Below are 20,949 nucleotides of genomic sequence, written 5' to 3' on the forward strand. Positions count from 1 at the left end.
ATAATAATAATAGTTATAGAATAGAAATCTTGGTATTAATTATAATGATGTTGATAAAAATAATAATAATAATAATAATAAATTATATTGATAGTAAATAATGATATCATACCCAATGTTGGCTCGATTTCTAAACGAGTTCAAAAAATAACTATAATAATATTATTGCTAATAAATTAATGATAAAAATATGATTTTACTAAATAATAATAATATGATTCTTTATTAATAATAATAACGATTTTAATATTTATAATATTAATGATAAAAATAATAATATTATTAAACCCATAAGAAACTTAATATATCTATTATCCGATCGTTCATCTTTACCCAATTCAAAACAACTCAATACCCAAATTAACCCGTTTCAAATTATATAACCAACAATATAATCGATTTTTAACGGTTTAAAACCGACAATCTCTATACGAATACAACAATACTAAAACTCGAATTAACTTTACCTATTATATGTTTGGAGTCGTCGGAGATGATGGCTGCCGGAGATGGAGAAACGGAAGGTTGCCGAAGCCATTTCCGGCCGAAGAAAACAAAAGAAGAGAATAGAGAGAGAGAGCGACAGAGAGAGTAGAGAGAGAGATAAAGAGAGAGAGCCGGTGGCCGTTTTCCCGGTCGTCGGAGAAGCCGAATGGGAGAAAGAGAGAGGCGCAAAGAGAGAAGAGAGGGAGTGCAGCGAGGGGGAGAGAGTACGCGCACCGGTGGCCGGTTTCCGGTCACCGGAAAAATGATCCGAGGGAAAAGAGGGTGGCCGGAGGTGATGGTGTCGCCGGAGAAGGTGTTACGGGCTGCGGTGGAGGTGGTGGTTTAGTGGTGGTGCGTCGGGAGGTGGTCTTGCCGAAAAATCGGGCTCGCCGGAGCCGATTCCGGTCGCCGGAATTGCGAGAGAGAAAGGAAGTGGCGGCTAGTGTTAATATGTTTAGGTTTAGGTTATTTTTTCCTTTTTATATGCAATATATATTTTCAAAACTGGCCCCTCAAGTTTCAATCGTTGTTTAATATGAGTTTAAAGGTTCTAAAAGCTTATAACAACTTAACGAAAATTATTTTGAACCCTCTTATGTTTTTCTTAACGACATTATAATATGACCAATATCGATTTATTGCTGATCGAGGTATATAATAATATTATATGATAAATAAATAAAGAAACAAAAGATGTTGAGTCGGGTTTGTATAATAAAGGTTTGCAACACGAATACAAATCGATATCCGAATTTGACGAATGTTACATAATATTTACACCCTACTAGTAGCATACAACTTTCCTTATCCTATGTTTGAAGTTTTAACCCAACTTGGATGGTAAGTTTCTCAAGTAACTATCATTATCTATTTCAAATATTATGAAAATAACTACTAAGGAGAGAATATCGGTGACACGGTATGTTTGGTATGAGGTAATGGAATGAATGGAGGAATGGAATGAGCATGGGAATGGAATGGGTTATTACCATTCCATTATCCTGTTTGGTTAACATGGAATGGAATGAATTAAAAATTCACCAATTTTTACAACATTATATAATTAAAATTTATATTATAAAAATGATTTTTTTATGTAAAAAAATTTCAAAATCATCTAAAACTATTTAAAATCATGCAAAAGTTTTCAAGTAACAGAAATAAAGATCATCCAAAAGTATCCAACTAACAAATTATTAAAATCATCCAAAATTATCCATCTAAAAAATATTAAAAATCATCCAAAAGTCATCTTATATCACGCTGGTTGCTCTTCAGGCACTTGAACCCGCTTGGATCACATCTAGACAAATAGAAGCGGGTCGACGAGCAATGACACGAAATGCACGTCGCGGTGGAAAAATATAGTATCGTCAAGCATGCTCATTACCCATCCAAGTTTACGGTCTTCACTGACTTTATAAAAGACTACCATCAACGTCTCGTTCTGTGCGAGCTTACATACAGCTTTATCACAATCACGAATAGTCAAACCCGCAACTTTATTCATTTCCTCGAAAAGATTGTTTCGCATTGTTTCGCATTTCCTCTCTATTGCTCTTTGTTCCAAAAACTCTATTGAATGTATCTGTAGCCCCCTTAATCTCTGCACCAATTATTTTTGCTGACTCTTTCAAGCTATTCATTAGAGGATCCAAACTGTTGCGTCTTTTTCTCTTTCGTTGTGTGCTTGTTTCTTCTCTAGAAGTTGCATATGATGGGCTGTTTATTTGCTGATCAACATGTATATCATCCAATCCATCTTCAGTGCCATGTTCTTCTCTATTTATGTCCGATAAAATATCGGCAGCTGTTTGAGCATCTTTTCCATTTGCTCGATCCTTTCCAAATACATTACACAAGTCCCAGTAATGAGGAAATTTCTTTCCTCTCCATCTTTTTGCATTTGTGTGCACCTAAAAAGCCACATCAACATGATCGGAATTAAAAAATAAAAAAATAATAATGCAGGACCTCACCAACAACATCCCTGTTTAAAAAAATCAAGTTTCTAGTTCACCCAAATTGCTTGTGTTTCTTTTGATATGAGCTACCAAAAATCACTGTAACCAAAAGATTTGGTAAAACTAATAATGCTATATGGTAAAATATATTATCCTTCTTTTTATACTTCATACCAGTATTCAAAGAATCAACCAGCGTCTATATCTAAACTACTATGTGGTTTAAAAACAAAGTCAGCAGCTTAGCTAAATTCACTTTAGTGGATTCTTTATTAGTTGGTATGCCCCGAAAATGAAGTATATAAATTAATAAGTTATATAATACCTTTACGGCCCGGTACGGTTTTTATCGACCAGTTTCGAGTCAAGGCCAAACCGTCTGATACGGTTTAAAATTTTTAAAAACTGACCGTCCAAAAAAATTTCAAAACCAACTTTAAAACCAAGCCGATGACTGAATTGATGGTCTCACCGTTTTAAACCGAACCGCGAACACCCCTAGCGATTACTATAAAAAACTACAATAAAAAAATTATTATATAATACCTGTTGTGACATTCGACAAATTTGAGTCTCGAGTTGTATTAGTTTTGTAAACTTTTATTTTGTAAAACCGACTCAACACTTTTGTCTCTTTCTTTAAGTATTATTTTATAATATTAAGATAGACCTCGACCTTAAATAAATCGATGTTTGTCATAATAAGGTGTTGTTAAGAAAACTTATAGGGTTCAAACTGAGTTTTGTAAAGTTATTATAAGCTTCGGAAATCTTTAAACTCGTTTTAAACCATGACAGAAACTTGAGGGGCCTTTTGTTAAAATATGCATACACATATAAACACATAAAACCCTAAACCTAACATAACATCACAAACAATAACACACAGCCGCCACCCCAACCCCCCAGCCGATTTCCGGTGACATTCCGGTGAGCCCTGAGCTCCGGCCGCCTCCCCTTCTCCTTCTCCGGCCACCACCCTCACCGCCAAACACCTCCCTCCCTTGTTCCGGCGAGCCCCGCAACACCCACCACCTCCGACTCGTTTTTCCGGCAAGCCCAGACGCGCCGCCGCTCTGTTCTCTCTCTCTATCTCCCTATCTCTCTCTTCGGTCTCTCCCTCTCTGACGCTATCTCTCTCTCGGCTCAGTCTCTATCTCCCTCTCTTTCTCTCTCTCGCTGCCCTCTCTCTCTCTCACCGGCCCTCTCTCTCTCTTCTCTCTTTCTGTTTCTTCATTTCCGGAATCGGCCTCGGGGACTGATGTTGCTTCATCTCCAGCGAGTTCGGCTCGGTTCCTTCTCGGTATAGAGCCACGACTCGTGAAAACGAAAAAGGTATATAATTTGGGTGTTAGTGTTATTAAATTTCATATATCGATTATCGGATTTAAGTTCGTTAATAACCGGTTTTATATATATTTGGTCATATACGTTGAAACGAGTTGGTTTGGTAAAGAGTTGGTTTGATTTGGGGAAAAGATGAGTAGTCGGGTAATAGATATATTAAGTTCCTACGGGTTTAATTAACAATCGTCATCTTGTGTTCGTTTTGGTTTGTACGTTAGTTAATAAACTAGAGGTCTCGGGTTCACGTCTCATCCTAGACCGGTTTTGGTATTATCTTTATACTTAACAAATAATGGTTATTATTAGTACTAATATTACTACATAAGAATTATCGTTAGTATTATTATGGTTAACTTACTATTATACGTATCCATTAATAATATTATTATTTTTGTCATTAATATTATAAATATTAAAGTCGTTATTATTATTAATAAAGAATCATATTATTATTATTTAGTAAAATTATATTTTTATTCATAATTATTAGCAATAATATTATTATTTTTAATTTGTGAACTCGTATAGAAATCGAGCCAACATCGAGTATGGTATCATTATTTACTATCAATATTATTTACTATTATTATCTTTTATCAACCACATTATAATTAATACCAAGATTTATATTCTAAACTATACTATATTAGTATTATTAAAAATAATTATTGTTATTATTATTAACATCATTATCCTATATATATATATATATCCAACATATCTTTTAGCATTATTATTATCATTACTATCTTATCATTAATAATATCATTATAAACTTTATCAATTCATTTTTATAAAACCGAACTCTTAAATTAAGCCTGTCTAGTTTCTATTTTGATATTGGTTTAGTTATTTAAAAGCCTAATAAAATAGTATTATTTTATTTTAAATTATCAGTTAAGTACGAGTCCCTAGTCATTAACAAATTAACCGGTAATCCGATTTATAACCGAACCTCATCGTTCATTGTTTTCCAATATAGTTTCATCATGGTTTCAAGTTCATTAATATATTACATTATTTATTTTTATCTAAGGTTTATCGTTTCAAGTCGGATTCGTTCGTTTTGTTCACAAGCTTTCTATATGTCCATCATTAATTAGTTCTCAATTCATCAATCGAGGTGAGTACATTCATACCCTTTTTTCCCATCTTTCATTTTGGGGTAACATTTCATACTTATCAAACTAAATGCTTCAATTACTTGAATCTTTAAACCCACAAACGTGATTGTATACTTTACTTGAATAATTGCTTGATTTGGTGTTCTATGCTTACATGCTATGTGCCTATGTGTTTATCGCTTTCAGTCATGGGGAAGTCTATAAATCCGTGATCTATCTGGTATTCTCTTATAGCACGGTGTCGTTAACGTAATTCAATTAACGATATTCTATTAAATCCTAGACTACTTGGCAACCCCTTGTAGCTAAGTGGCGCTAACGTAATTCTATTAGCGATTGTCAATTTATCCAAGTTGTTGCTTTTATTTATTGTTTTGTATACAAGTTTTGTGGCTTTTTATTACTATATACTTATATGCTCAAACTTATGAATTGCTCACCAACCTTTGTGTTGACAAACTTTATTTTATGAAATGTTACAGGTTTGACTTTTGTTGACTCGAGGACTTGATGAAAACGTTACCAAGACCTTTAGGATATTAGTAAAACGAACAATATAAATGTTATTTGTATTCAATTTGTTTGTGTGAACGAGATGTGTTGTTTATTTGATTTGTTGAAAGAAAATGAGTTAAATAAATATTGTCACTTTAAATAGCGTCTTGTGTATTTGTCCAATCACGTTGCACCCCGGCATATTCCGCCGCCTTTGGTCGGGGTGTGACACCTGTAAATAAGCTTTCCAAACATCTTGTGGAGCATCGAGCATTTCGTTATTATAATCCCAGCCAAACCCACTTGTATTCTTACATGATAGCATATCATGCACAATAGACCAGTCACTTTTCATCGTCTTTATACGTGACTCTATATGTGGCTTTGCCTTTATGCTTGCTTTAGGAAGTAAAATTGCTAGTTGCTTCTCCACCGCTTGCAAGAAACCGGGTTAACCCGTTATCTGATTTGTAATGAGGACTCGAGTTAAGTACATCCAGCATGGCTACAACAAGCTTCTCATCTTCCTTTTCATTCCACTTTCTTTTATTCTTTCCTGGACCCCTCTCAGAATCAAGTTGTGTTTCCATCATCTTCACACCAAACATCAATGTTGTATTATTAATAAACACATAAAAAAATTCAGATGTATTGAAATAACCAACATAATATAACAAACACATAAAATATTCAAATTTAATCTTACAAACTCCATCTAAGTAAAAATAACAAAGTAACCTAACGAAAAACAAAGTAATCTAAATAAATCAATGATTTCTTGATGTCCATGCATTAAACATTGATGTTGCCAAATTTTGTCTAAAGCTGGTCCATTCATTCGAGGTCCCAATCGTAGTAATTTGTTCCACATGTGAGCCAAGATCTTCGTCATCCGCATCATTATTTATGTCAATAAATTCACCATCATCAAGAGGATCATATGCCATTTCTCTTCATATAAAGTTATGTATAAGACTACATGCAAGTATAATTTTATTTTTTGTTCTAATTGGATAAAAAGATGGGCTTCTAACTATAGCCATTATTTTCTTCAAAACACCAAAACAACGTTCGATGACATTCCTTGTGGCTGAGTGCTTCATGTTAAAGTACTCTTCAGGCTTTTCCGTTCTTCGTCCATTCATCCAAGTATTCAAATGATATCTTTGACCTCGAAATGGTGCAAGGAATCCCTCTCCGTTGGTGTACCCGGCATCAACAAGATAGTAGTTACCTTTAGGCACTTGCAATCCATTCTCTCGGATCATAGCACTACGAAGTATTCTACCATCAGCAGCAGATCCTTCCCAGCCTGGTAATACATAAATGAATTTCATGTCGGGTGTGCAAGCGGCAAGTACATTAGTTGTTATATCTCCTTTTCGATTACGGTATCTTGGTTTATCTTCCTCTGAAACTTGTACGCATATATGTGTCCCATCGATAGCTCCTAAACATCCCTTGAACCATTTCCATCTTTCATCTGTTGAAGTTTCTGATATCGGCTCCGGTTTCTTAAATAGTTCGCTTTCCAATCGTATAACAGCATCTAACACACACTTGGAGGTACTTAGACGCTTTCAAATTTCCATCTCTCTCCAACATATTACAAAGTGTCAGAAAAGTTGCCCTATTCATTCTAAGTTGATGAAGACATGTGTCATCACTTTCATACACCAATCTTTGCATATATTCTTTTTTCTCGGGGTAGAACATCTTGTAGCGAGCTCTAGTTGGACACGTACCTATATGTATACTTATAACAGTTTGAACTGCTTGAATATACCAAGAGACCATACTTAGGATATGAAGCCACAATGCACTTAATGCAGCTAGTTTCTGTTTTTTTGTTTGTTTGTTTAGTTTAAATCTAGACATAGTTGCAATATTATTCAATAAAAACCATATTCAGAATTAGTACATATAAATTCATTTGACCCTTACTCTACATAACATATTAACTGATATATAATTCATACATCCAAATAAATCACAAAGCACCACCTAAAATGCTCATTTAGCAGGTATAATAGTTTTGAACATTCTATACCATAGGAAATTAGGGTACTGATGGTAAAACAAACAAATATGAGCTAACATGAAAAAATAAAAAATAGACAAAAATGTGGTTATCAAGTTTTGCACTTTCAATCATCATTTGATAAAATAGCAATATAATTCTTCTTTAATGTCAATGATGGCTAATATTTTAATGCCTTATGTTTTTTCGTAATTCATGCATCATCAATCAATAACACATAAATGCCAATTATGGCTTCTTAGTAATTCTTCTTTAGGTGTGATTCTGTTATTCAATTTTGAAGAAGCCCTAATTTATTATGTTATAATTTGATTTTTTGTACTTTAAATTAATCATTGAATTGATCTATGAAATCTGGAAACATCATCATATTCATCGCAGATGATCGAACATGATGTTATAGATCAATGAATTTTTTAAGCAGGAATCACGAAATCATAATAGCTGATGTTCATATAAAATATAGAATTAATAATATTATTGATGAAGAACATACCTTGTGATGCCAATTCGTGAGATTTGAAGAGGTAGTTTTTTTTGTGAGGGCTGATTAGAAGGAGTGGAATGAAATAAAAACGAGGGGTAGCGATGGAATGGATTAGCGGGAATGGAATCCCCTAAGGAATAGGTCATTCCATTACTTTAACCAACCAAACATTCTAAATTTCATTCCAATGGAATCCACCATTCCATTCCTTCCCTCATTCCCACCTACCAAACACCCCCTTAATATCCAGGTAATATTCTTTGGCATCTTCCCTACGTTTCCCACATTATAAATACTCTCTCATACTCTCTGCTTTCCAACAAAAAACCACACATACTTCCCACCATCGTACTTTCAAACACTCCGGCAAAGATGTCAGGCATTGTGGTTATTTTCGACTTCGACAAGACGATCATCGACACCGATAGTGACAATTGGGTGGTGGATGAATTAGGCGCCACTGATGTGTTCAACCAACTCCTCCCAACCATGCCTTGGAACACTCTCATGGCACATTATTTTTCCGTTTATAATCTTTAACCACTTTCATTATCTTTTAGCTTAATGTCAAGGGTATATTATTAATATTGAATAAAAAAAACAGGACAAGATGATGGAGGAGTTGCATTTGAATGGTAAGACAATTGAGGACATTAAACAAGTACTAAACCATGTCCCGATACATCCTCAAATTGTTTCTGCTATTAAAGCCGCACATGCTTTAGGGTAACTAATTTAATTTTCTATGTATTGATTTATGAAGTGCTGTTGTGTGGTATATAAATATTAATATTAACTTATTAAGGTTGGGTTGTATGAATTTTTTTCAGGTGTGATATGCGGGTGGTTAGCGATGCGAATACTTTGTTCATAGAAACTGTGTTAGAGCATCTTGGAATACGAGGATGTTTCTCGGAGATCAACACCAATCCTAGCTTCAAAGACGAGGAAGGCAGGTTAAGGATTTTGCCGTACCATGATTTTCATAAGTCATCCCATGGGTGCACTCTATGCCCTCCCAATATGTGCAAGGTAAACGTTTATAACGAGAACAAGACATCTAATATGAACATCAACGACACATTATTCAACTATTGAAAGATTATACGAGTTTAATAACATACGTGACAATTGTGTGCTCTGTCAAAGTTATGCAACTTGTATAACCTCATATAAAATGTATGATATTTGAGATGGTGTAACCCTTAAAAATATTTTGTTTATCTTGTAAATGTGAAATCACAAAATACAACCATCTCATAAACTTTTTGTTTGTCTTTCTATTTTTTTTAACTTTGTTAATAGTTTTTGTTTTTTACCTTTTTCTTTTAAGTTTTATGCAATGTTCCTTAAAACTTCAAATATATTCTATTTTGTCTAATACTTTATTTTTTCACAACAGGGTAAAATTATAGAAAGAATCCAATCTACCTTCACAACCGAAAAAAAGAAAACGATTACATATTTGGGAGATGGGGCTGGTGATTTTTGCCCGAGTTTGAAGCTTGCATAAGTAGATTACATGATGCCAAGAAAAGATTTCCCCGTTTGGAGCTTGATATGTGAAAACCGACATCTTGTTAAGAGTGAGGTCCATGAATGGATGAACGGGGAGGATTTCGCACAAATCCTTTTACATATTATTAATTCAATGATTTCAACAGAGGATATCAAGAATAATGTGGACAACACAACTCAATTATTTGACTGCAAGCTTGAGACAATTGGTATCGGAGCTTTGACAAAACCGCTCTATGTCCCTCATTAACAAATCATCAAGTTGTTATAACATTGTCTTTTCCATATGGGATTATAGGTATAGTTTGTTTATAAAAGTTGATGGATGGAACAAGATGGTAACATGGTATCTTGTGTTTACTGGTTTTTCAAATATGGAATGCAATGAAATTATTGACCCCAACTACAAGATTACAAATGCTAGACAAATTGATTCTGTAATTGATTTTATGCACATTACAATAGTTGTATCAGCTAATAATTAAATATATTATTATTTTTGTCTAACCAAGCAATCAGTGAAAGGTGTATATAGCTATATAAAGGCATCATGGATTCTGTTAGATATAATACTAATTTTGGAAACATTGTTATATTTAATTTACATATTGTTGTCACATGCTTTCGGTACGTTGAACGTGAAGATTGATTAGCTTTTAGTAAAAAGTTTTTACTTTTCTAGTTTCCTCAAGCAAGCTAATTGTAAAGTTTTTATCATCAACATATTGTAATATCGTAAATCTTGGTTCTTTTCTTTTCAAATAATATGGGTTTTGTCTTTTTGTATAATTAGTTTGTCTATATATTTTGAGATACATGTCCCACCAATTTTGTTTTATTTGGAGGCAAAGGCCAAAGAGTAGTCCTTACAATTTTAGCCTTGGTTTTAAAATCATCCACGTTAGCTAGGTGTAGTGAGACGGCACGGCACGATCACAGGAAGCGGTTTGGAGACATGGCTCAACAGCTCATATATATCCGAAAATGATATGTTGTGAGTTCTATAGCTAAGATGTTGACCACTCCCTGTTCTCTTTTGTTTTGAGTGGCAATGATAAAATAACAATTGATGATATAATATAAGTATAACTTATAAATTTTGATATTAACTATATACTGGATCACTTGTCTGGATCATTAGTCCAGAACTACTTTCGTAACGGAAGTTAATAATTACCTATGATATTCAAGAAAAAAAATTGTTATAACGAACATTCAGACAATAACAATCTCAAACTTTAGAAAGGTGAAATAAAAAATTGGGTATCGAAGAAAATCAAAGATTTGCATCCATCATTAGATTCAAACCGAACCCCCCAGTTTGGACCTGAAACCGATTCGTAGGGTTCAAACGGGTTTGCCACTATATACTGTGTAACTGGCTCGAAATCGGTCAAATTGGAACCTAACCGGCTAAAACTTGGCTCAATCAATAATCTTGTTTCAACATGATACAATATGAACAAAAACCTAATTTGACAATCTTTGATCCAGCCTGAACCGGTTTGAACACACAACCCGATATGAAACCAATCAAACCCAAACTGAAATAGCTAAAACCCAATTTTAAACTGATCACACCCGACCCCCTAAAACACCGGTTTCAACCAGGACTAATCTGGACCCATAACCTAATGTGTGCCCCTCTATCTAGTTAGAGGTGTAAATCCTAGCCGGTTAGCAGATCCAAAAGCAGTTAACGACCGGCATAGTACGAACCATTTTGTAGCCCATATTATCCATAGGCTAGTGATCGGTTATGATTTTTCACATAGAAACTGGTTCACCAAAACAAATTAACCGGTAATAGATTAATAAGGTCATTGTTATATTAATTTCAATAGGTTAATAAGGTTATAAACCATGCTCACCTAGTTACAAATGTTAGGATTTTCCACTCAAAGAACCTGTTAGGAACCGTAACCATTTATTGGCAATAATAAGCCTTAACCGTTTGACCAATAACCAGTTACAATACTGAATGAAGAAACGTGGATCTACTCACTGGTAGCAGATCTACTTTCCTCGGGTATGATTAAACTGTTTCACCGATGGTTCCTTTGAATCCGTGTTCTTCCACCTACAAAATGAACAGCGCCGTTACTTACCCCTCAGAAAGGGACAGAGGGGTCCTCTTTGGGGTAACCCTCCGGCGTGAGAATCAGTATCTTTGTGGAGAAGATAATAAAGTGTGAGTCAGTGAAATCTCAAGAGTATTGCTGAATCGCTGAATACTCTTGATTGTGTGACTGTGTGTTTTTCTGTAACTGACTGTGAGTGAATATAATTCAATATGATTGAATGTGATATCACTGCTTGTAACTGTCAATGATTGAGTGTGAATGAATGTGTCATCAAAGTGGAGTTGATGCTGTATTTATAGTGCTAGGGTTTCCACTGGCTGGGCTCAGCCTCGTTGGCCTCCTCCAATCGCACTGCGCCACGTGTCCTCTGGGACACCTGGCGCTTTCTCGTTGGTTGAAATCATGTGGTAGCACATGTGTCATGCTGAGTTGTCGACCTTTCATTTGGCAGCTGTCAACATCAGCATATTCTTACTCCTTAAAAAGATGCCTTCTAGAAGAGTGTCTGACGTGCACAATCAAGGTTGCCCTGATCCTGATTTGGATAAGGACGAGGTTGATTATGTGCACGTGTGATATGCGCCCATCCTGAGGATGCGCGAAGTCTTCTTTTTATTCTCACGCGCAGATATTTCATGCGCAGGTGTGATATGCACGAGCGTGTGATATGCGCCGCGCGCTGGTGCGCCACGCGCATATGTGACGCGCGAGCATATGTGATGTGCAAGAGCATGCGATATGCGCCTCGCGCATATGTGATGCGCGAGCATATGATGCCTGAGCATGTTTTGTATGCGCGATGCGCCTGGGTTTTGGCTTTGTGCCTTCATAATGTCTTTATCTTGTGGGTTGACCCGCCCTGCTTGGTGTTGAGGCGGGTACATACCTCTTCACTGAATAACTAATATTCCAAAAAAACCGGCTAACATACATTCGCACCTCTACCTTGTAAGTCTATTTGTTGTAGGTGTGAAGAAGGGGGCAGCATGGTGATGTGGCCGGGCTTTACCTCCCCAAACATCAAAACGAGACTGCATGGAAGGGGCTTCACATATATAATCTCTCTCTCTCTCTCTCTCTCTCTCTCTCTCTCTCTCTCTCGTACACACACATATAATATGGTAAGGGGCTTTAAAACCGCACAGAGCTTTAAGCTGAAAGGCTTTAAAGCCCCGACTGACTACGTGACAATGACGTGGAGGCAACACATAATAACATGTCTCAAAGCGGGGCCTTAGAGAGTCTTTGGCAGATCATTGGCGGACCTAACCTAGCTCTGGGCTATAATTTTATAAATATAAGACAATGCAAAATGGTGGGAGGAACCTTCTTCTCCACTGGTCCTTCAAAGTTATGGCCTCACTACCGTGCAAAACAAACGTTGTCTACACAACAAACTCTGGCAAAACGAGTAAAAAACAAGGGTCTGAAAAGCGGGATGGTGTTCGGCTCGTTTTGGGCTTGTTATGGAGTCCTAAATGATCCCACTACGTGTGGTCTAAGGCAGGCCCAACTACAACTTATACTATGGATGCACTGCTGGTCAACTTCCTAAATTAAAAAGATATTGTCAAATGCAGGTTATCTTTTTATCATGCTTTTAAATTTTCAAGAATTTAATCCGAAAGATCAAGTAAAAAACATTATTTTTATTTCTCAAATTCATGAATCCTCAGGTCGCCAATAGCCACCAAGCCCACCACAGAATCCTAATTCACAACCTACTAACTACATTACATAAACCATCTAAAACACTAAAACATACCACAAATCACAATCTTCACTCCTCAAATCACATAAATAAACGAAGTATGATCCATAGTCTCCCCAGGCACATCATCATGCACATTCGGCTTCTCCGTTCCACCGACCAACCTCGCAGGATTCCCCACAGCCGTCGTCCACGGCGGCACGTCAATCATCACCAATGACCCCGCCCCTATCTTCGCCCCTTCGCCAATCTTCACATTCCCCAAAACCGTCGCTCCAGCGCCTATCAAAACCCCATCTCCAATCTTCGGGTGCCTGTCCCCACCTACCTTCCCGGTCCCACCCAACGTCACATGATGCAATATCGACACGTTGTTTCCGACCACTGCCGTCTCTCCTATCACCACACCAGTGGCGTGGTCCAATAGGATACCCTTACCAATCCTAGCGGCAGGGTGGATGTCTACTGAGAATACATCTGCTATGCGCGAGTGGAGCGCCAGTGCTATGGGCTTCCGGTTTAATGCCCAGAGCCTGTGGGCAACACGATGAGCCTGAATTGCTAAAAAGCCTGTAGTAGTTACAAGTATGGTTATTCAAATGATTAAATCAATAATTATCCACTGATTTAAGTTATCCAATAAGATTAATAGTAATACAGATGTGCGTTAAATCGCAAAAACCAATCCAAAATAAGTAAAGCGAAACAAAAACCAACGGTTTGATTATACATTTTTGTAAAAATCGAACTTCTGGTTTCTATTTTGCGTAACTAAAACCGAAAAACTGAACTGAAGTTATAGATTTTTATTTCCTATTTTAACTTTCAAGTAATTTATAATAGATTAATATATAGTTTTACCAAAGATTTTAGTCCAATTGTAATAATTTGATAATTATTAACTAACAAAAAGAAATTAGGTCCAAATACTTTTATAATAATTATTAACTGTAACAATCTGATACGGAGTAATTATTAACTAACAATCTGTAATAGATTAATATATAGTTTAACCCAAATACTTTTATAATAATTAAATTAACTATTACCTAACAAAAAAATTTATGTAAAAAATGTCCAATTTCATTATATTTGTAGAACTTTATTCTCTTTTTAAGCCAAAATTTTCAACTCGAAACTGCAACTTAACCCAAACTGAAACTGAAAAAACGTGAAACCAAACGGTTTTGGTTCGGTATAAACCTAGGGGGTGTTTGGCCTAGATTTTAGTTTTTTAGCTTATGCTTATATTTTAAATTAGCTTATAGCTAATTTTCTATTATTTGATAAGCTTTTTTAAGTGTATGGATTTGGTTATATTCTATAAGTTGAATATGCGTCTTAATAAGTTATTAAATTCATAAACTGAACTAGATCAACCCATTCACACCTACTATTCACTAATTAAAGTTATATTAGGAGTGAAAAACTCGTGAATATTATTCAACCAAATACTATTTTGATAATAAAAAAAAATATAAAAACAAAAACTGACCTTTGTAGTTTAGTAAACAATGAGCAAACGAGATACACGCGGGATCACGTTGACGGGCGGCGCGTAGGTCAGCAACGGTGGCAGATAACAAAGACGGATCGGATGAAAACGTGTTTAAAAACAGATCGTAAAGGAGAGTTGATAAAAGAGTAGAAGAACAAAGCTTGTTGCCTAAATGGAAAGACAAGGATCGAGTGAGTGATGAATGAGAGATGATGGTGGAGTAGAGGTAACTGGCGAGAGCTGGTTCGGACTCGGCGTCACGGCGTGCTTCGGCTTTGATTTGGTCCCAGACCCACTGGTCTTCGTTTTCTCCGCCGCCGGTTACGGTGCCGTTAGTGGTGGTTGGTGTGAATGATGACATTGGGGTTTGTGGTGTGGCGGAGCGTTCTTGAAGAGGCATATTATTATTATTATTTGTTTATGGAAGAGGCATATTATTATTTGTTTATCGAGGGGTATAGGTAAGGGTAAAGATAGTGAGCATATATTGCGTCTGACTTTTTGGAATGTAGGAACATAGTAAGTTGCTCAAATTGGTGAATGTGCTTAAAAGACGTAAGGTGCAGATAGCGTGCCTTCAAGAGACTAGGTGGAAAGGACATAGAGGAGCCGAATGTAATGGGTATAAGTTATGGTACTCGGGGTCTGATGGAGCTAGGAATGGAGTGGGGTTTCTAGTGGCTAATGAACTGCACACTAGTGTGGTGGAGGTGATAAGACATAATGACAGTATTATGGTGTTGAGATTAGTATTAGGAGAGGAGGTAGTGGCAATAGTTTGCACCTACGCGCCTCATGTAGGATTAGAGGATCAGGAAAAGAGAGAATTTTGGGATTGTCTAGATGCAGTGGTAGGGGGAATACCTAGGGGTGAGAGAATTTGTATAGAAGGTGATTTTAATGGACACATCGGTAAGGTTAACGATGGTTTTCAAGCAGTACATGGGGGTTTTGGATTTGGTGATAGGAATGAGACCGGCACAGATCTCCTAGAGTTTGCGGTGGCTCACGACCTAGGTATTATAAATTCGTACTTTAAGAAAATAGATTCACATTTGATCACTTTTAGCAGTGGCGGGCGAAACACTCAAATCGACTACCTTCTGATGAGGAAAGGAGACCGACTTTGGTGGAAGGACTGCAAAGTCTTTCCCGGGGAGACGGTTGTGTCTCAACATCGTCTGCTGGTGGCGGATATAGGCTTCAGAAATAGACTGACCATCCGACAGAAGAAATGCACACCGAGAATTCGATGGGGAATTTTGAAGGACGAAAATCTAACACTGTTTAAGGATAAACTCATGTTGCAAACAGTGGCTCGACCAAATGGGGACTCAACGCAAATATGGGAAGCTATGGCGTCAAAGATTATTCAAGTAGCAAAGGAGACCCTCGGAGTCACAACAGGAAAGGCAGGTGGCCGTAAGGAGTCTTGGTGGTGGAATGAGGTAGTACAAAACAAGATAAGGGACAAACAAAGAAGTTTTAGGGAGCTTTTGAGGTGCACACAAGAGGAGGAGCGAGTGGAATTGAGGGAGGCCTACAAAACAGCCAAGAGAGAGGCGAAGAAGGCGGTGTCAGAAGCAAAGAACACGGCCTATAAACGAATGTATGAACGTTTAGAAACAAAAGAGGGGGAACATGCTATGTTTAAGATTGCAAAAGCCAGAGAGCGCAGAAGGCAAGACCTAGGGCCTGTGAAGTTTATAAAGGGCACAGAGAGACATGTTCTAGTTAAGGAGCAGGAAATCAAGCTAAGATGGCAAACCTACTTTCACAACCTTTTTAACAATGGGAGAGCTTACCAAGAAGAAGATGACAACACAACCTTTCAACGACAACAACCGAATAACTGCTACTGCCGACGGATCACACGGGAAAAGGTGCAGACCGCACTTAGAAGGATGGGAAGGGCTAAAGCGGTTGGCCCAGACAAAATACCCATCGAGGTGTGGAAGGGTCTGGGAGAAGAAGGAATAATGTGGTTAACTACTTTGTTCAATATTATACTAGAATCTGGTAAGATGCCAGACCAGTGGAGGAGCAGCATCGTAGTCCCTATCTATAAGAACAAAGGAGACGCCCATTGTTGTAGCAACTACCGAGGAATCAAACTACTAAGCCATACGATGAAGCTATGGGAAAGAGTGATTGAGGTTAGACTTAGACGAGAAACTCAGGTTACGGTGAACCAATTTGGCTTCATGCCGGGCCGTTCCACCACAGAGGCAATACACATATTAAAAAGATTGATGGAAAAGTATATGGAGAAGAAGCGTGACCTTCATATGGTGTTTATCGACCTAGAAAAGGCGTACGACAATGTGCCACGCCAAGTGCTCTGGGAATGCCTAGAGGGTAGAAGGGTCCCGAGGAAATATATACAGATAATCAGGGATATGTATACCAGGAGTGCAACAAGTGTCCGTGCGCCCGTGGGGGATACTAATTTCTTCCCGGTGGAGGTAGGCCTACACCAGGGGTCAGCGCTGAGTCCGTTTCATTTTGCAGTAGTCTTAGATGAGTTATCAAAGTCGATCAAAGAGACAATCCCATGGTGCATGATGTTCGCAGACGATATAGTGTTAGTTGCTGATAGAAAACAAGATCTAAACATGAGGCTAGAGGAATGGCGAACAACCCTAGAGACAAAAGGTTTAAAGATTAGTCGCTCTAAGACAGAGTACTTACACTGTGACTTTGGTGGGGTAATTGACAATGAGGATATCCAGATCACCATTGACGGGCAAGTGGTCACGCAGGTAACGACGTTCAAGTATTTAGGATCATTTGTTCAGAGTGATGGGGAATTAGACAGTGATGTGGCCCATCGAGTCCAGGTAGGATGGTGTAGGTGGAGAGCAGCCACAGGCATATTGTGTGACAAGAGATTCTCATCTAAACTAAAGGGAAAATTTTATAGGGTGGCTGCCAGACCCGCAATGTTATATGGAACAGAATGTTGGGCCATCAAGAAGACACAAGCACGAAAAATGGAGGTGCAGAGATGAGAATGCTACGTTGGATGTGTGGACACACAATGTTAGACCGAATAAGAAACGGTGTGTTCCGGGAGAGATTAGAGGTAGCTAACATATCCGACAAGATAAGAGAGTGGAGACTCAGATGGTTTGGTCATGTGAAGAGAAGACAGACGACGAATCCTGTTAGAATCGTAGAAAACATTACTATAGAGGGGAGGAGGGGTAGAGGCCGACCTAGATTGACTTGGGAGGAGAGGATTAGGCAGGATCTGGTAGACCTAAACCTTTCAGGGGACATGGTTGAGGATAGGAGTTCTTGGAGACGTAGAATTAAAGCTAAGGATTTTTAGGGCGATATGAATTATTAAAGGAGCTACTGTTTACCTTATCTTGGTCGCACACCATTATGCTATTTTAATGTCATATATTATATAGTTTTATTTATTAGTAGTTCTAATTTTATTCCAGACTATTACTAATTATATTATTGTTAAACTTTAATTTCCTCCTATATCCCCTCAAACATATTTTTTTAGAGCCGAGGGTCTCCCTGGAAGCCACCTCTCTACCCCATCTGGATAGAGGTACGGTGTGCCTACATCCCACCCTTCCCAGACCCTACTTATAGCTTGCTATGGGTGAGACCCCACTGGATATGATTGATTGATTGATTGATTGTTTATGGAAGAAAGTGTGTGTGGCTAAAAGCTAGTTTAGGTTAATAATAATATGTAAGTCATGTGAAGTGATGTTACATATGTGCCCTTGGTTCTTTCTTTCTTATTTACATGTGATTGTATGTTTTTTAGTGGAATATTATTAGAAAGTGAAAGAAAGTGGGTTTGAATAATTGTTTTCAATTGGGTTTTTGAATTCTATTCGAATTTGAATTTGGTGAATCTCATACAGATTATTTTGAATTTGTTTACAAGTCAAATAAATTTTATTTTTTAGCTATTTATTTTGTTTATTTATCCTTATAATTTGAGTATTTCAAGTCCAACCTTTTCTTATCAGGTAAAAGATCCAATACAATAATACCTTAACATACAATAGGTATGTGAAACCATTTTTTCAAGAAATCGATCCATGAAATCTCATCCAAACATCTCGGAATCGTCAATACATATCCAACTAATCATTGGTTCACCGAGAAAACAGTTTTGGATGCTTAATCGATCAATTTTTCACTTTTTTCATGAAATCCGTTTTCAAGCGTTTTAGGTTTTTGACTTAGCGTTTTTGGTTTGGTTGAGCGTTTAGTACTTTTGCCTTTGAGCGTCTCGCGTGCATATCGTACCTTTAGACATTAGCGTACAGTATATCTACTCTACTCTTAAATCTATCTAATTTGTCTATTATGGTTACATGTTTTATACCATCAACATTTAAAAGAAAAACACCAATTACACTACTAAATATCATTAGGTCAAATGCCCTATGATACTTCGACTCAAATTGAATTTAGATTCATTTTACTTGAATCCGTTAAATAACATGTACCCCGATAAACTTCAAAGCCAATATGACAATGTTAAATGCTTTTTAGAATAATAGACTAATAAAAGATGATATTAGTTTGACATATATGATGTTGAAAATTCGTATAGCTTGAAGGGTACTCAAAGCAAGTAATATAAAATGATTATTTAAGAGACAAGTGTGATCTTGTTATCCACAAGTAAACATAGTTGTCGGCATGCTACTTGCTCGTATTTTGGCTCTTTGATCAAAATATTGTGTTATATGACAATAATTGATAAGAAGAAATATTTTATACTAGATCCAAATTAGTAAAAAAAGTAACATTGATGATAAGAATATTTCCTTCTAAATGGTGTATATGTGTTTTTACTTTTAAAGTAGCAGTAAATAGTAATGACTCTCTTACCAAAATAGAGGAAATTCAAACCTTAAAAGATTCATAACGTTAAAAAATTATTTAAAAGCACACATATATATGCGTATAGACAGAAAAAATTCTAGTAAGAATCATTGATTATCTAATAATCAAAGTAACCATTTTTTGACCTTTGATATCCAAAAAAGAGGCAAAAAGCCTATCACGACTAATGGAGGGATAGAGACAAAACTAGAGAAAATTCTATCATTCATTCAAATTAGATAAAATGGCTAAAACAAAAGTTGTTTTGTTTTGGTCCTAACTATCAATTTATTAAATGGTTTCACTTGAAGTCAATGCACGATGACTTGAGGACGAACGTCGCAGTCGTAGCTTGATATAGATAGTTACTTCGCTTAGAAAATATACCTTGCCTCGTACCCATCAAAAAGTGTTGGTTAAAACTTGAATCACTAGAACTTTAGCAAAAAATTAATTTTATATTTTCACAATTTGTTTGGCAAACAAATTAAATATGCAGGCATTCCTAATTAAGGGTAGAAATGGCAGTAGATAAATCGTTTATTATCATACTATGAAATGAAGCCAATTAAAAAAAATTATTTATGTTTGCACTTTAGTGTAATAAATGGTTAAAAGTTAAGACCTTAGGGGTGTTTGGGATTTGCTTATTTTCTCCAACTTATAACTCATTAGCTTTTTGAAGAGTAATAAGATGTTTGGGATTGCTTCTAATATGAGGGGTAAAAGTTAATAAGTTACAATTTTATAAAAACTATAACTTATTAACTTATGAAAAAAGTTATTAAGAGGTAAACTAAGGAATTCAAAATACCCCCTTAATTGATAAAAGAAAAGTATTACGTTATTTGTGTTGTATTACTTGTACAATCTTATATTTCCTTTCAGATGTTAACAAAAAGCTGGAATAGCTCAGTTGGTTAGAGCGTGTGGCTGTTAACCACAAGGTCGGAGGTTCAAGCCCTCCTTCTAGCGCATTTTATTGTTTTTATTTACATAATAACTGTTTTTATTTAAATCAATTGACTTATAAAGATTTTATTTCTACTGATGAAACATAGATATTACATCAATATAGCAGGTAGGCGGGCAACAAGCTGCGCCGCCACCCCTTTCTGAATTGCAAACCCTAACCTGCTAAAGACATACCCCTGCCCCTTTGGAGTCGACACATTGCTATGCACAACCTTTTGGACCCTGGTTAGAAAACGGATAGCTTCCGGTGCCAAGGAGCCAAATGTATCAAAAGCCAGAGGGACAAAAACATGTTGGTTCTCTTCGCAGGCTTTAGCATGTTTCTCCACCTTCTTCGTTTCAGCCCTTTT

General features: G+C 36.5%; 1 protein-coding gene, 1 non-coding gene and 3 pseudogenes across 3 annotated transcripts; 2 read left to right on the top strand and 3 right to left on the bottom strand.

The window, feature by feature from the left end:
* Nucleotides 1-1,789: 1,789 nt before the first annotated feature.
* Nucleotides 1,790-6,006, bottom strand: LOC143617488 (uncharacterized protein At2g29880-like; annotated as a pseudogene).
* A 136-nt stretch (nt 6,007-6,142) lies between these two features.
* On the bottom strand, nt 6,143-7,294 carry LOC143617485 (uncharacterized; annotated as a pseudogene).
* Nucleotides 7,295-8,195: 901 nt separating this feature from the next.
* LOC143617482 (inorganic pyrophosphatase 2-like) lies at nt 8,196-9,860 on the top strand (annotated as a pseudogene). The gene is made up of 4 exons (XR_013150840.1): nt 8,196-8,454; nt 8,549-8,670; nt 8,775-8,976; nt 9,347-9,860. The product of XR_013150840.1 is annotated as an inorganic pyrophosphatase 2-like (transcript).
* A 3,320-nt stretch (nt 9,861-13,180) lies between these two features.
* Nucleotides 13,181-15,164, bottom strand: LOC143617483 (serine acetyltransferase 5-like). Its single transcript, XM_077090029.1, has 2 exons — nt 14,753-15,164; nt 13,181-13,827 (listed from the first exon to the last, which is right to left on the bottom strand). Exons 1-2 carry the CDS (start codon nt 15,153-15,155, stop codon nt 13,334-13,336), a joined length of 897 nt encoding a protein of 298 aa, XP_076946144.1. The 5' UTR covers nt 15,156-15,164; the 3' UTR covers nt 13,181-13,333.
* Nucleotides 15,165-20,525: 5,361 nt separating this feature from the next.
* Nucleotides 20,526-20,599, top strand: TRNAN-GUU (transfer RNA asparagine (anticodon GUU)). Its single transcript has one exon. It is a non-coding gene; the product is annotated as a tRNA-Asn (tRNA).
* The last annotated feature ends 350 nt before the right edge of the window (nt 20,600-20,949 follow it).

The sequence above is a fragment of the Bidens hawaiensis genome, unplaced genomic scaffold, assembly GCF_021521415.1.
Source record: "Bidens hawaiensis isolate Kalapana, Puna unplaced genomic scaffold, B.hawaiensis_p1.1 tig00055082_1, whole genome shotgun sequence".
Classification (NCBI taxonomy): Eukaryota; Viridiplantae; Streptophyta; class Magnoliopsida; order Asterales; family Asteraceae; genus Bidens; species Bidens hawaiensis.

Excerpts from the sequence above, each read along its gene's own strand:
- LOC143617483 (XM_077090029.1), bottom strand. The coding sequence starts at position 15,155 with ATGCCTCTTCAAGAACGCTCCGCCACACCACAAACCCCAATGTCATCA. Across the intron at positions 13,828-14,752 it reads TTGTTTACTAAACTACAAAG|GCTTTTTAGCAATTCAGGCT; the intron begins GTCAGTTTTTGT and ends TAACTACTACAG.